This window comes from Pomacea canaliculata, linkage group LG3, assembly GCF_003073045.1.
Source record: "Pomacea canaliculata isolate SZHN2017 linkage group LG3, ASM307304v1, whole genome shotgun sequence".
NCBI classification, from domain to species: domain Eukaryota; kingdom Metazoa; phylum Mollusca; class Gastropoda; order Architaenioglossa; family Ampullariidae; genus Pomacea; species Pomacea canaliculata.
In genome coordinates, this window is record NC_037592.1 from 29544637 (window position 1) to 29561443 (window position 16807).

General features: G+C 42.9%; 1 protein-coding gene across 2 annotated transcripts in view; it reads right to left on the minus strand.

The window, feature by feature from the left end:
• Window positions 1-16807, minus strand: part of LOC112559332 — an 85622-nt gene that overhangs the window by 15642 nt on the left and 53173 nt on the right. For both annotated transcript variants that reach the window (XM_025230475.1, XM_025230476.1), the window contains 3 exons: window positions 10568-10647; window positions 3509-3629; window positions 760-848 (listed from right to left, as the gene is read on the minus strand). In XM_025230475.1, coding sequence (XP_025086260.1) covers window positions 760-848; window positions 3509-3629; window positions 10568-10647 — 290 coding nt within the window. The remainder of the gene's footprint in view (window positions 1-759; window positions 849-3508; window positions 3630-10567; window positions 10648-16807) is intronic.

Here is a 16807-nt window from a genome sequence, read left to right on the forward strand (position 1 = left end):
TCACACTAGTTAAAAAAAATGTCTTTTAACTATGAATAAGCATATTTTTGTGAAGTACAATGTTAATGATTGCTAGAATACAGCGTGAGGAAAAAAAAGCAAAAGAAAAAAAAAAGAAAAAAAAAAGGAGACGACTGCTCAATATTTAAAGACTGCTATCACGCAAGAGTACCTCCCGGAACTGGTCCACTACACCACAGTACTTTCCCAGATAACATCTCTCACACAGGTGCACCGGCCGTTCGCGAGGAATCAAATTTTGCTATCACCTTTGAAAAAAACTTTCTTGGTGTGTCACAACATGGGGTGACAGACACGATAGCTTTCTGAAATTTCTGTTCGATATTTTTTTTTGAAGCGGGAAATAACGATACTCGATTATCTTTGTTCGTTGTAGTCGGTGTAGTCTTTTCTGGAATATATGTTGGTAGTTTTCATACATATCTTCGTGCACTGCTTTTGGCATAACATCTAAGTTCAACTTAGCAGAGCGAGCTTCTTAAGGCCAACAAGTTGATTAACCTCTTGTCATCATCATTATCATCTATGACATCGTTAATCACTTAGTCTTAAAAGCCGCAATAATGATCTTACCGCCAGTTCTATAACTCCTTTAACTAACAACCAATTCACAGAAAGTCTCCATCCAAAAAAAATGGCGCTTTCCATTAAACTTAAAAGCGGGATAGACTGATTCAAAGGTCACCTGTACTTACCATCAGTCTGACCCACTAACATATGAGACAAGAGAACACTTACTAAGCAAAATCGGGGACTGTTGGCATCCGCTGCTACTAGGAAGATGTAGTCACCTTCGTCCCAGCCAGCCCAGCAGCTCAGACTCTTGACTGTGGAAAGGAAAAAAAAAAAAGAAACATTAGAGGAAGCAGACGCCGATGGTTCCGTCAAGGTAATGCCATCCCATAATTTTCTGCAATTCATCAACGTGGGCAGACACATGCTCACGTCTGGAGCACGGCACGACGAGGCTGTCACTACCACGAGGGATGTCTGAATGTAAAAAGGTCAGAGAAAAGAGAATACAAAATACAGCTTGCAGTAAAAGTTAATGAAGAAGGAAAAGAAAAACACACCCTAGAAACGGATATGAAAAAAGAGACGAAAATACAAGGAAGGGGAAAAAATATCAGCGAAAATGGACAAACATCAAGAACGTCCTTGTTCTCAATAGTTTTTTTTTTCTTTAAAGTTCACAGCCTAGTCTTGCGCTGGATAATTGCTTGGTCTTTGATCTCTGATAGATAGGTATGCAGTCCGCGTGCCCCACATCTTAGTACATCCTTCAGAAACTTAGAAGGAGAATACGATCCGGTAGTTTTGAAAACTGGAGCCGGCTGCTTAATTCGTTTGTACACTGCTTTTTCTTATGGTCGTGACCATGACCTCCGTTGTTATTTAAAGTGGTGACAGGATAAAGAATGATAATGTTCTTCAATGCAAAATATTCTTCAAAAGTAAAACAAAAAAAAAAAAAAAAAAATCTGTCGTGGCTTTATCGCTTTTTATTCAGCAGTAAAAGAACGAAGTCGAAGATCTGCCGAAGACTTACGGAACGGACTAATGACCAAACTCTTCTCGTGACCGAGCGAGCTGACAGCCCTGAACACGTGACACCGGGCCGTGACGCCGTGCAACGGCTCCAGATGACTAGGATTTCTGGCCGAGGGCCTCTTTCTGAAGGGCCATCAGTCATGTACGAGATGCTGGAGTACCACCAAGATGGCGTGCGCCTGGTCTTGGGTATTAGTGACCTGATGTACAGATACTTCCCGTTGTTTCGTCTCAGGCCAAGGCTTGTTCTCACACACGATATTCATCTTCTATGACGGAGACCTACCCGACTTCCTAGTCCTCTGTTATGTATGTATAAAATCCCCAAAACTCTTTACGCATACTTGCTGTGATAGAGATTTTAAAAAAATCTCTGGCAATGTTAAAGGTCACGACCACGATTAGTGATCGACACACATAAATATTAATGTCTGTTTACAACTTTTAATTAAAACGAGCGTGCACTTCAGCATATTGAGTTACCACAGTAAACGGTAGCAATTCGACCTTAACTATTTAACAAAATAACTCAAGATAAATTCAGAAAGTAATTTAGCTACTTTTCTTTTTTTTTTTTCAATTTATTGACTTTTTTCCCTCCAAAAGGTTTCAAGTCTCGTTAATTAGTTTTGTCACGAGAGGTGTGACTTTGACTTCAACATGATTTGATTGATCTGGAAATTTGTACAAAGTGCTTGCGAACTAGTCCACGTCTTCATCTTTTACATCGCGCTTTTTTTAAATTAAAAAACTATTTATTTAAATGGTATATATTTATATTTGTTTATTTAAAAATAGGTTAAAAGGTTATATTTGGTAACAACAACGTTGCAAATAATCTTCATTCAAACAACTGTTGCTTTCGTTGTTTAGTTTTTGTTTCGTTGACACCTAACACTAAATAATTATATCCTGGAATATATCTCATGCCTGCTTCATGTTCTAGAGTCTAGACTAAAAGAAGATTCTGTTGCAAATTATTTTTTCATTGCGTCAAAAGGAGAGCTCACAGCTTATGTATTATGATTGGCTGAACATCTTCGAATTCTTCTATGGTCTCGTCCTGGCGAGACTGTGACGCGAGCTCTAATTTTAAATCACAACATGATTCTCTCACTCTTTTTTTTCCCTCTCTCTCTCCTTATGGGGGTGATGCGTGCGTGCATGCGTGGGTACCGTAATGTTCATGTGTAAGAATATGCGTTGCGGTGTATTCACGAGGGCGGTTGGTGCTAATACAGTGAGAGACTCGGTGGCTCTCTAACTCCAGGACGCAAGAACGGTTTCTGACCAGGGGGCCCAGCGATCAACGGGGCAGTGCATGCACTGTCCTCAATCCAATCAAGAATTCGCTTTGAAACGTAAAGCAAGCTGTGTTGGCTGCCTAACTCGGTTAAAGGCTCGGAGACTTCCATGCTGCTGGCGAGCAGGACGCACCGGCCGTGCGAGACTGGCGGCGACATGAACATAATCACGGAGCAGGGGTGAGAACTTCATCTGCATGACTGACTATTCTCTCCCTTCATCGACTGCATAATTTACAGGTGTCAGAGCCGTTCCGTGTCCGCTTATTTGCATTCGTCACTTGCGACCTGCAGCATTTGTTTACTTCTTTCTCTTTTCCCTCTGATCCTTCCCTTTATCTGATCCCTCCATCCCTTCCCTCCATCTCTCTGGTACACGGTTATGTCTTTCTTCCCTTTTGGATTTCTTTCTTGGAACTAAGAGGTATAGAGAGCCCTGTTACGGATTATGAGGTATGAGGTAAGATTATGAGGTATGAGGTAAAGTAAGCCCTGATAGGAGCATAAGATAAGGAGGTATGAGGCAAAGGGAGCAATGTTAGAGACATATGTAAGAGGTATGAGGTACAGGGAGCCCCGTTAGGGACGTATGATTAAGGCTATGAGGTATAGTGAACCATGTTTCCACTTACAGTCTCCATCTTTGAGAAAGGGGTTGCAGTTGGAGCCTGAAGGGGCCATGAAATGAAGGCCATCTCCTCGCACACACTCCACCTCCAGATGGGATCGACGCCACTCTGTCTCGCACAAGTCCTGTAGAATAAAGGTTTTGTCACTTTTTGGGTTTGTAATTTTTTTTTCGCATTTTTTTTTCTGGCTGTTTAATAACCAAACATATATTCAGTGCTCCTTGTTAAGTCAAATGAAATAAAAGTTTCTTTCAGGTGAACTGATTTAACATGGTGTACTATACTGTGTAATTAAGTAAATATGAGAGACTGTGTGTGAGTGAAAGACAGAATGCGAAGGGTGAGGGGGAAAAACTTTGCATTTCGGGGTACATATCGTGACAAACACTTCTAACAATGTCAGTTGATCTGTACATTTGATTACTCGGTCATCAAAACCCAATTTTCTCTCTCCGCCTCGGACACGAGGAGCTCAGATGCGCAACCAACCCAAGACCTTCCCTACCACCACCACACACACTCACTCAATCCCGGGACGGAAGAGAGGAAGGAGGGAGGGGAAAGAGATGGATTTTAATGAGTGGCTGCTTCTCTATTCACAACACGCACTTCCGGTGTGAGAGGTCAAGGGCATCGATCACGTCATCTTACTTTTACATCGCTCCACGTGCAGCCTTTCTATCGTCTGTTGCGCATTGGAGCGTTACAACGAAAAAACTGGCTTCTTCTCCAACTGCCTCTGAATTTTTTCGCGGTGGCTGACCATTTATCGACATGTTCTGTTTCAAAGCATGACTGTGCATAAGTGTTTTTTTTCTGTTTAGGTCAGGTTCTTGTTGCAAGCCTGCTACATTTATAACTAAACGCTAAATTCTAAATGGACTGACCTGTCCTTCACCCAGCCTCTGTGAAAATCCGTGGATTAAAAATGAGTGAGTGAGCAAACAAAATTCACACGGCATTCTTGTAAAAATTAACACAAAAAGCGATAATTGTTAATTTCTAAGCTAGCTTACTAACGAAATTATCTTTGATAAAAATTCACTCAAATTTATGTCCGCGGCAATTTTTTTTCTATCTGGCGCAACGTCTTTTTATGATTTTTAGTTTCTATACAATTTTGTTCAGGAACACATCTTTGCTTTTAACTATTTAAAAATCAGAGTTTCAAATTAGTTCTATCGATTTCACTGACCTTTGTCAACAACAGTTTATACTACACTAAAATAAAATAAAAATCTGTCTCCTAGTGCGATTGTCTAAAATGGCAAATGTCAGGCTGATCCTTGCATGAACTATCCTCTATAAGTACATTTTTTCTAGTACATTTATACCTAATTTATAATTAGCACTAAGGAACATAGCCTGACAGAAAATTAATTGTTACTTCAGAAGTGAAGTTTATCAGGCAGACCAGCTATGCTGACTACTTTTCCTTAGTTATCTACAATGTAAACCATTTCGAAGAAGATAAAAGAAAGAAAATCTCGGTGTGTCTCTAGTTGGTTTGTCAACAAAAAAGGACGGGGTGGTAGTGAATAAATCCTTGAAGAATCAAGATATCAGAACACCGTGAGCTGCGTCCATGAATTATTAGATCGTTTGCTTTGATCCTTTGTAAACCAATTCAATTACGCAGACCATATTATGAGAAGTAACCGAGTTGGGCTTTTGTGTAAATTTAGTCTGAATGCCACCAAGAAACCTTAGTTTGTTTTCACCCTGGCTACCCATCCTCTCGCTCGATATCTCAATAACGTTACGTACTCTGAAAGCGTTTGTGTTTGGGATGAATGGAGAAAAATACTTGTCAGCACACTCTCCTCTTCCTACTTCAACGCCTTTCAAAAGCCGCAGTCGAGGCTAGGCGGGCTGCTAAAAGCCGTATCGCCAATCCTCTTCACAAATTCCATGGCGAAAACGCAGAAAGATGACTCGACTTCCGGTCCCTGGATTACGTCCCCTCAAGCGGAGCCGTAGGCGGCGCGGTTAATGGCCACGTGACTGCCCGAGATGGCGCGCTGTGTCCACAGGAAGCCGTTTACGGCAGAAAAGATTTGCCGCAGTTCGCTTCTCCTGCCGTCCCTCTCTCCTCCACCCCATCCCAACCCCACCCTACCAGCAATGGCGTCTTTGGGATGTTTTAAAACGACGGCGAACCGCCCCAGTTCAATCGGCGTCTCGCCAAGGCCCTCAACCCATTAAGCGCGAAGGGGTGACTGGGATGCTGCGGACTGCTCTAGGGTTAGGGCTGGTCGTCAGAATAGAGTTTTGATGCCTCGCTGTATGGAGGCCGGCGCGGCAGTTGGAGAGAGTGGGCAAAGTGCTTAACGCGGCGTGAGAGAACGCCAATGCAACATTCGTATTCAACGATAACAGAATGAAGTGGACTGCAAGATGGATGAAAGGAATGCGAGAGGCGTACGAGGCGCAAACGAATCGATGAAGAAAAAGCACAATGTCAGAAACAACTCACACGACCACGGCGAGTAATAAGGGAAAAACACATTTGTGAACATTTTGCAAGTGCTGTTAGGCGAAGAAATAGTTTTGTTCGGTGATGAGCGGTACCAAGAGAGCGGGAAAACCGGAAGAGGGATCGCACTAGGTTTTAGCAGGGAGTACAAAAATCCAGTAAGAGGAAGAGAGTGGATAAGTGAGCAGACACTGTTTAATGTACTTTTTTTCATCTTTTAGCTGTGTTTATTAATTTGAAGATAAAAACAATCAACTTGTATGCTTTTACAAAATAAATACAAAGAGTAGGACTTGGCCATTAATGGAAGCAATGGCTCAGATCATGTGCTAAGTGATCCAGATGTTGCCCTTTTCATACTTGTACCTTTTTCTGATATATCTCGCACGTCTTCCATTCAACCACCATGCACAGAAAAGCTCAACTTCAGTTTCTAACGAAGCAAGCACCTTCCGGTGTTTTTTTCACAATGAAATCAGCGGAAGAGTTAATTTGCGTTCCCATGCAGCATGGGGAGAATGAGAAACTTGCTGTGGGATCAGGGTATGGTTGTTGATCTCCACAGGTATTTGTCGGCACTGACACCTGAAAAAAGCGATGAAAGACGAGGCGTGCTTCAACTCTCTCTGGAGTCCTTTATGGCTCTCCTATGAGAAGATTCTAAATGTCCTTCGCTTTGTCTTTGTTTTGAGAAGCCAGGAACCGATAGGGACTAGACTATCCCGGGAATATACCTCCTAGTTTCACCCAGCCACAAAAGGGATTTGTCTGTAATCGCAGGGCACAGGATCCAGTAAGCTCTTTGTCAAAGGACACTGGACTGGTGGTTGTAGTTCAAGGTGATAAATCTGTTGTACAGAGCGTTAAGACGCAGTCCTTCCCGGAATTGCTGGACCATCCATCCGCTGAAAGGAGATTTTGCAAGATTTCTCTTACAGAGCTGTTACTGGGGTTTACAACGTGACACTGGATCCTATTCTTGAAGATCGGTGAGACTGTAATGGTAGAAACTGTATTCACACTCAAGACCTACGTGCAGACGACATACATGTACACTAAAATGGTTTTGATGTCTCTATGTACTACTACACTCACTTCGATTAACAGTTTATTTACATTTGTCAAGCGACAGTTGTCAACAACAAACATGTTTTTAATATCGTGCGAATTTTACGTCTGTCATTCCAAGAGACTTTATAAATGCATGCTATTAATGCTTATTTGAAATAATATTTGAAAATCTTTTAAATCGTCGTCGTCGTCGTCGTCATCGTCGTCGTCATCGTTGATTCAGATGAGAAGAATGTCACAAAGGAAGTCCAACTGCACAAGCAAGATCTCAAAAGACGGCAGCAGCCTAATATTCCGTTAAGAACCCAAGCAGCCACTTTCATATTTTTTTTTTAAAGCGGTTCTGGCGTGTTGCCAGGTCTATAGCTCACAAAGAGATGGGGAGGCGAGTAACGGATCCTGGAGGTAAAACTCTGGAAAAGTCTATCTTACGCACGGTCGAAGAGTCAGTACAGAGTCCATGGTTCGTTAGATGACGTGGGCAACACGACTTGAGCAAAATGACGGGGACAAATTATCAGTAGGATAAAGAAGTGGAATCTCCACAGCCAATATTTTTGTATGCACAGCACGGACGGGTGGCGCCAGGCAGTGAAGCAAAAAAAGATGCAATTGGTCTTTCTTTTTCAGGTGGAAAATCTCCATTAGATAAAAGGACGAGAACGCTTCGTCTTCCACTGGTGGGACCCACACCTTGGATGCAGCCGCGGAGTCCTGTCTAATATGTTGACCAAAAGAAAGAATGCGAATCCAAGAATATTTTTAGGTGGATCAAAGCATCGCCTGTACACTGAGTTTATAAGCTAAGTAGTTATGGCTTCAAAGAACAATCAGAGAAAAGGTCAAAGATTGTTGATTCGGTTCACGAGTCAACTTAGGGAGGCAATTCGAATGCAAGATCCAGTTAATCTCACAATATAAGCTGAATAATGTTACATCTTGCATCCCCAAGCGCAGTTAGATATGCGAATGATACAGCTTGTTTGACCTTTGTAAAACAAGGGTTAACAAGAAATTAACGCCTGCGATTGGGTGAGGTTAATGTCTATGATTGACTGTATTTCAGCAACATCAAGCCAAGCCCTGCCCTCCCTTTCCACTTTCTCTTACTGTAAAGAGAATTCTATATTTACCTACAGAGCAAAGGTAAATCGGCAAACCTACACAATTTTCAAGTGATTGAGCTCAAGGCTTCTTGTCATGGAGATCAGGGGCTAGTCGCACAACGTGTTTCTAAAACAGTTTTAAGGAAGCAAAGTTAGAAACGTTTTTCGAAAATTTATTCAATGCCTCTAAGATGCGTTGCACAAGTGGATACGAAAATTTGTGCTGAGTAGAACGAAAGTATTGCTTAATTAAAAAAAAGTAACTGTGTTCTGTACCATGTTTCTATAAAACTGGATATCTAGATTTAAGGACTAAAGTGTTTAAGGTAAGAAGTGTGTTGTGTAGCTGGCCACAGAGCTAGCCCATCCACTGAATACACAATATGCTGTGAGGTAACAGTGTGGATCATCAACAAAAATTCAGTTTCTCTCACGGTTCTTTTTTAGGAAAAGTGCAAAATCGTTCAAATTCATGTAAAGGCCTATCTATCACCGATTCTACATGTACACAAATAATATCAAGCTTTAACTTTCTCTCCATTTTGGAAACCATCCTTTTGGGACAAATGCAAGAAGTTTGGCATTGTTCAGCGCAATACTTTGACAGCAGGACTTTTTGTTTTTGTTTATCTAAAACGGTGCAGTGGATGTCTACTGTTGATTTTTTTCTGCTTGGTTTTACTATTAAAAAACAAAAAAAAAAATGAGTTGAGGTATGTACGACGCAGAGAGAAAAGTTGGTGACGAGTCTCAATGCCAACGAGCCAACATGCACACTATTCTCCAGAAAGAAAAAAAAAAAAAAGCGGAGCTGCTATAACGAGCTTTAGACTGTCTTACTCTAGAGAAATGAATGCCCTGTCACTCAGCTTAGCAACACCGACAGAGGCTGACAAACACTTCTGCGGGGCCTTGCGTCTAACATAATAGAGCGTTATTAGCCTAAACCCACAATTAGTGTTGATTTTTTTCACCCCAGGGAGGAAGTGTGGGTGAATCAACGATCGACTGGAAGGGCTTGCCCTCCTTCCCCAGCGCTGACATTCTCTGGAGGCGTCAGATGCTAGCAGCAGTTACAAATATGGTTATATCTTCCCCCCCAGAGATGCAGGTAACACAGCAAGATCTTCGGCTCCGCCCTTCTGACGCTTCCAGACATTTTGCGCCATTGGACACAAACTCCATCTTCTTCTTGAAGCTGTCGACAGGGGGTTACCCGATGGTGTAACGGTTAAAATAATCGCTTCTCACACACTGCAGTGAGAAGCCCTGGGTTCGAATCTCCTATCAGGATACTCTCTATCCGTGACATTTGTTCGCATGGTCAGCCGTTGGAGTTCTTTAGGTTCTCTCTTCTCATGAAGCGAAATCCCCTTTTGGTGGAAGCACTTTCCCGCCACAACAACCAACCAAGTTGTTGTTCCCTTCCACACACATCAACAAAAGCTTACACTCAGTAAGATGCCTCTACCGCTTTTAGGTTGCAATTTACTCCCTCTACCGTGGTATGGGTCGACAGGTTCCGTTCCTATGACTAATGGTGCTTGGTTTTGTTTCGGCAGCATTCTATGATCCCCCATTTCATCCGCGCTAATCCACGTTTCCCATATGGAAGTATTTGTTTCATCGACACTCTTGGGATTTGTTCCGTTTGTGGGATCGGTCTGTTCTGGAAGCGAGACTAGGACCAGCATTAGAGCATGTTATTTTACACAGAACTAGCGTTAGACATTCCTGAAAACCGGGTTTAGTGCTGGAGACATGCGTGAATACCAGTGGGCAGGACTGCGTTCAGGACGGAATGCCATTCAATGGGTAAGTGGATTATGTTCCTGCTCTGCAAAGATTTGTTGGCTGGATGGGGGGAATGTCTGCTGTCTACGAACAAGTCGGCACGAGCGCTTTTATTTGTTGTTTGAATGCCAGTGTTCGTTCGTTTTTTTGTTGCGCAGGCTTATTCTAGATTTTATGTGGAGTGGACGCAGACACGTGGGAGCGTGTATTGAAAATATTCTGTCTTTTTGTCCGTCCTTTCGATTGCTTGCGAGTGTTCATTTATGAACAATTATTTGTTGATAAGAGATATCAGCAGTGTATGTCTATTTTAAAAACAGGAGACTGAAATCTCAACGTCTTTATTCAAAGGGATTGAATCCATACTATCTGATAAATCATATTTGTATAAAAGCAAAAGTCAAAATTTCTAAAATAAAGCCATATATGGTCTTCAAACAAGATATACCGTTAGACCTTAAAATATTTATATCCCCCAAATCCTGTCTTCTTTGACCTATGGCCTAGAGACATATCCCTTAAGTAAACTGTGATACTAAACTTCTGTACTAGAAATCTTTAATAAAATATTCACCTCCCTCCTCGCCATTACCAACAAAGATCGAAAGGACTCACCTCATTGGTCAAACGCCGGATAGTCCTGAACGTAAAGCCCCCATTGACATGACAGATGTAAGGACGCTGGTGCCATTCCGCTAAAATATAAATACGTTATATTGTTTATTTATTTCACAGTTTAATCTACTTCAAAAACATCAATCCAGCACATTCAATTTACGTGATAAATAGGAAATCAGAAAGAGACTAGCTAGGGAAATGGTTTGAAGACTGATTGCAGATTTCTATTAATGATGTTGTGTTTCCTGGCCATGCGCGCAGACATTTATCATCTGCGTCATGGATGATGGTGTAATTAATAAACAGCTCCATCCGGGTCCCTCCCTTTCGTCCAGTCGCCTCATTCACGGCTCTCTCACAGCAACGTTCGCGCTCAAAGATCAACGCACATGCATTGACATCCGCAGTGTACAGTGATAGGCACACACACACACACGTGTTGTAAGTGTTGTAGTAAGTGTTGAAATGATCTACTATCACCAACACGGCCACATGCAACGCAGCAACAGCAACAGAAACAGCGACAACAACGATGACAACCGAAACAGCAATCGAGCTTCCTATACTGATACAGGGAGCACTTCTATCCCACCCTTTCAACAAATGTGCATTTAATCGGGTTTGTGACAGAAGTATAGGACCCGGTCTCCCACTTCCAACACCCTTCCTTCCAAAAAAATCCCACAGTCTGCGCGTATCGACTAGACGAACCGCATCGCCATGAAGCCGATGACGCCACGGTATTAGATCGGAGGAACTTTTCTGGTTAAAAAAGATTAATACCTGACAATAGATGAGCAGCCTCGCCCGAAACGAAAACCTCTTTGACTTTTGCCTACTTTTCGGCGTCTCAGAGTTTTTCCCCTCTTAGAATTTGTCTCCAACAACAGAGCACACCACCCGACACGCACGCATCACGTGATCGCATTGACTCACAAACTGTCGCAACTCCTCGTGGGGTCTAAATGTGTTCGACACTTAATCTTGCCAGTCCCCCTCTCTAGACCCGTCAGTACCCGTGTACGACATCGATTATCGGGTAATGCACGAACATAATTCCTTGCGCACGTGCATCTGCCAGGCCCTTTCGGGGCCGGTGGTGAAGTGTTAGCACACCCCGACCGTTAAACAGGGATGATTACCGGGGGCACACACACACACACTTCCAATGTGCATGCCGATGATGGGACACATACTGGCGCAACCCTCTATAAAGAGTGTCTGTCCGTCCTCCCCTCCTTCAACGGTCATCACCAGTCTCATCGCGCCTGGCTGCTCATTTGTTTCTTTGCATTGACTGTCTCCCGGTCTGTTAATGTCCTCCTCCCCGACTTCGCTCGCCCCCACCCCGATTTGATTGCTTATCGGTCCGTGTGTCCACCTGCTCCCCTGATTAACCTGCTTGCAATTTTTAGCGTAGCAACATGTATATTAGTATATTTCAGACAATGATAGTAATTTAGGGGAAGTGATGCAGAGGCAGAGAAAAGGACCGACATTGATGAAGGAAGGCAAGTAGTTGGGAAAAGCTGAAAGACAAGTCGAGAGACAGAGATGAAGAAAAAAAAAATCAAAGAAGAAAAACGAATTCGAGACAGAGATATTATGACAGACATTATCCCCATCAACCCAGACAACATGTCCGCATATAAGCCTGACCTTTTCCCAGTGCACCATTAATGACTTTTACAATTTCTGCTGTTGTCAGTGTTCGAGATAATCGATCCTCCACTCTCTGAAGAAATACAAGAAATTCTGTCTGACAGGACGCTAGAAACGGTTGGCTGTAAGCTTTCGGTTTAAGCAAGATATATAGTCAGAGGACTGGCTTGCTCTGGCCGTGTGGATGCTCGATCGTTGACGCTGCGGATCAAACCTGCGAACGACCACTTCTGAATGAGATTACGCTCGTCTCCGACTGCCTGTCGAGGATTATTTGAATAAAGAAAGAGCTGCTTCTCATAATCCTTTCGCAAAGACACGCGCCACCAATATTGCTGATAAAAGACTTACATCATATTTAAAAAGAAAAAAAAATCGTTTTTACTGTAGACGATGGAACTAAACATTGACTCCGAGTTGATTATTATATTTTTCTTTTTCTTATTTAGAAGGCAACTTTTTTTGTTAAGCCACTCTCGCCCACGGTTGCCACGAGGAGGCAATCTGCCTTTGATGATACCGTCAAGATCAGGTGAGAAGACAGTGAATCTTTGAGCTGCAATCGATGCAGGCAGCGAGCTTGCTTCCTGTGCAGCGAAGATGGCATGTGTTCCTGACAAACGGTAAAGACCGGCACCAGACGGGTCTGCAGCCTATCGACCCATGACCCACTCAATAGAATGATCTCCTTCTTTTGACTTAACGACCAACGTATTAAATCGGATTTTACTGTAAACGTTTTATTTATTTATTTTATTGTTTTTTGTTACATTTTATTTTTAGTCGCTTTTCGTCGCTGGGGATAGCCTTCAGTGATGTGAGACACGAGGCAGGGGAGAGTCCTGTGACTATGAAGAAGAAAAGAACTAACAAAATCTTTATTCTTATCAGAGCGACGTGAGCCGCTAATGGCTGCATGATTAGCGAGCGAACACAATCCCTGGGAAGATTTGGTTGCATTCCTAAACATGAGCAGTTCATTATCGCTCTGCTGAGCCAGGCGTTCAAACGAGGTTTCCTCCTTGCCCACGACCTCATCACTTGGGGATGGTGATCGTGGCCCACAGTCTAATCGTCAAGAAGCAGACGTTGACAAACGGACTAAGAAAACAGTACGCCACTCCAATCTCCTATCTTCAATTCTATTTCATAGCCTTAGGTATTTCGAGCTCTATCCAAACTAAATTTGCTCGCCTCCATTTTGCTTATCCTTGTCTACAATCGTCTGCTTCCTGGCGGCAGATGCCGGGTTCGAATGGAGGCCTGGTCGGGGAGAGAAGGGGTTCTCCTCTGTGTAAACCAGCCTTCGCGCCTAGAGAGGCCTTTCAAGGGAAAAGAATTGCTGAGAAGAAGAAGAGGAGAGAGAGAGAGAGCTGTCCACTGCTGACTATACAAGACAACGGAAGATGGACAGCGTGACGAGTATAGCCACGCAAGCAATGAAAAAAGAAAATAGGAAAAGGTTTCGTTGGCGACAGCTGGAATTGCACAGACTAAGATGTCTCGCTGTCTGTTTCTGAAAAGAAAGAGAGCAAAGTAGGACAGCAGCTAGTGAATACGATATAGGCATTTCGTAACAGTCACAATATTGACAAACTTTTGTCCAGGTTCGGCAAAGCTGTTACATGACGGCTACATAAAAACTAACCCAAACTTGGCCAAATGTTTGTTTTGTTCATTTAATAAGGTCCTTAAGAATACATTGTTCACGAGGGAGGATAGCAAGACATGGTATGGTAATGGAACTTCCATGATGCCAGAAGAAAGCACAAAAGGAAGCCATTTTGTAACATGTTGTTCTTCTCTTTGACAACGTTATTTGCTCAGGCCAACGTACAGGACAAATGACTCAGTGTCATTCAAGTCTCGCTTGCTCTCGCCTGTGGAACGGCGCGCCTGATGGCCATGTTACATCTTGCTCTGCTTTCAGCAAGAACAAATTTTGGATGTTTAGTCTTTTGGTTTCTTTGGGTCGCAAATACAGGTTGGCAAGGTTCCGGCTTCACATTCATTTAGTCGGAAGTAAACGTAGGACCACTGCCTAGTTCTATCTAAAAAAAAAATGCTCAGCATCATGTGGCAGTGGGTCATATTGCTGTCTTCTTTTTTTTTTCTCGTGATGTTATAGTCAAGCTGCTGTCTTCTTGATCCAAACTTACAAGCCGATCCGCCGTTTTGTTACTTGGGATTCCATAGTGCCCCGGTATCCATAGCAGGAGTACTCTGCAGTTTTTGTCTTTTTCTTAGAGGTTTTGCATAAAGACAGTTCGTACGAGATCCATCAGAACGGTCCAATAGCCTGCACTGGAAGCACAGGGCAATGTTGTTGGTCGAGGGCTCCACTTTGCAGCTGGGACATATGATGTAACTCTTTGTCTCATGAGGAATTTGTCTGGAATTTACTGGTGTCTGAAGAGTTGGTGCATGAGACAATTCAAAGCTCGGTGTATGCTAGGACACACTTGTACTGCAAAAGATCGAGGTGAGAGTCAGAGAAATAAAGAGTTCCAGAGGTAAGGGGTAAGAAAAGAGCAAACCAGCGATCATGCATCCATCGATGTACTCTTGTGGTCCACGGACATTACTGTCATCTGCTGGCCCAAACACTGAGCAGAACTAGTAGACATTACATCTCTTGTACCGTCTAGCCTTAGTGCTTTTACGATATACGAACCTGGTTCCATTTTGGGATTTGAAAGAGCTGATTTGCTTCCCCTCCCCTCATTGCTCTTAGCTAACTTGTTTTTGTGGTGCTGTTATTGGAATCCACTCTTCGAGGGGGATTCAGAAAAAAAAAACATGGCGCATTTGACTTGACAGGCTTGGGTCCAGTACACACATATTACTTTCCTTTCTAGATGTCCATCAGCAACAAATATAACATTTGTATCGCCTGAGGACTGATCTGATGCATTAGATTCTCCAGCTCGTGTCACAGTGGGTTGGACACACCTCACCAGAGACTACATCTGTATCAGGACTCTGTGACATAAAGTGGTATAGTGCTGGCTATAAAGAGGTAAACAAATGCCAACCCTCAAAATAAACCAACCAAACAAAACAAATAAAAAATAGCAGAAATACGCGGATGGATTGAAAACATTGACCAAAAAGTCTGTATCACGTGACTTGCAGCTTGTTACACTGTCATCATTACATTTAACAGAACTTAAAGAAATTTCAAATCACTAGTTTTTTGGGGTTTTTTTTACTGACTTTTATACTTTTCTGGCTTTACCAATGTGTTTGTTTCTCGCCTACTGGATGCTGTCAAATCAACACTCATGACACTGTGAGAAAAGGAGAAAACTATTTCATTTTTTTTTTTTTTTTTTTTTTTTTGTTGTTGCTGTTTTCCTATTTTGCTTATTGAGAAACAGAGATACGCATCGCACCTTTGAAAATGCACGGCCTCATCATCAGAAGCTTAAAGTCTGTTGACATTCGGATAACTGTCATCCAAAGTCCCAGTCCATCCCATCATTGCTTTTCAGTCAGTTATAATATTTTCTACACGACCGAACTTCGCTGTCCACTTCCGCGAGAGAGCGCATGCGCCTTCTGTGACTTGGACTGCAGTCAAATTGCTTTGAACTACACACTGCGTCTCTCATCCTCATTTGTGTTCTCCTATCAGAAATCAGTTATTAAGTTCTGATTGATGTCCACTCACACGGCTCTCTGACATGGACAGATTGTTCAGATCCCGGAGGTGACTGTGTGCTGCCCTTGCTGACTGTGTGCTCTTCAAGAGAGACAGAGTGCTGTTCAGACTGCACGGTACTTGTTTTATTTCAACTATTGGACTCTAAGCGAAAAAAAGCAATAGACCTTATTCTCGAGCTTTGCATATATTGAAACATAGTGCACACATAAACTTAAAAAACCCATTTCAGGTTTTAAAAAAGGGTGAATGGAAACATTATACATGCGTACACAATCAACTCCAAATTTTACACACCAAACAATGCAGGTGAACCGGCACTAATTTTTTCCGGATCCTGGATATCTGATTAAAAATCACATTCTTCTACTTTTCGGTCCCTTGAACTGAAATTCAGTCTCGGTACCGTGGGAGAGGAAAAATCGAACGGTTTTAACCTTTTACCGCCCTCTAGTCCGACAAATTGGACAATGCGTAAAACCCAGGTGAGTTAGCTGAATGACGTATTATACTCGTCTCCTCGCCAGATTACATTGCCTTCTCTCACTCCTCGATACAAAAAAGAAGCTTCTAGCGTCTTCGTGCAGCGCTCGGCTATCTCGCATCTCTATTTAGCCGCCTGAATTAGGCAGCACGCTCTGGAATGAGAGTCAGTGTGATAGTTCACTTAAAACACTGAAGCCTTTGGGACTGCAACACGTTGCTTCATTAGTTTTGGGACCCGCTCAGACATGTCCTGCTTCCTGCAGCTCTCTCCGCCTCCACCCTCCCTTGCCCCACAAGCCTGCCTACCAGCATCCTCCATCCCCTTCTCCCAAGCTCTCAGGAGTTATCCACCCTGCGACTGAAAGTCGCTTCACTGAGGGGCAGGATTTCTTGGGCACACTAGCAGCGAGTGCGAGGGCGCCACT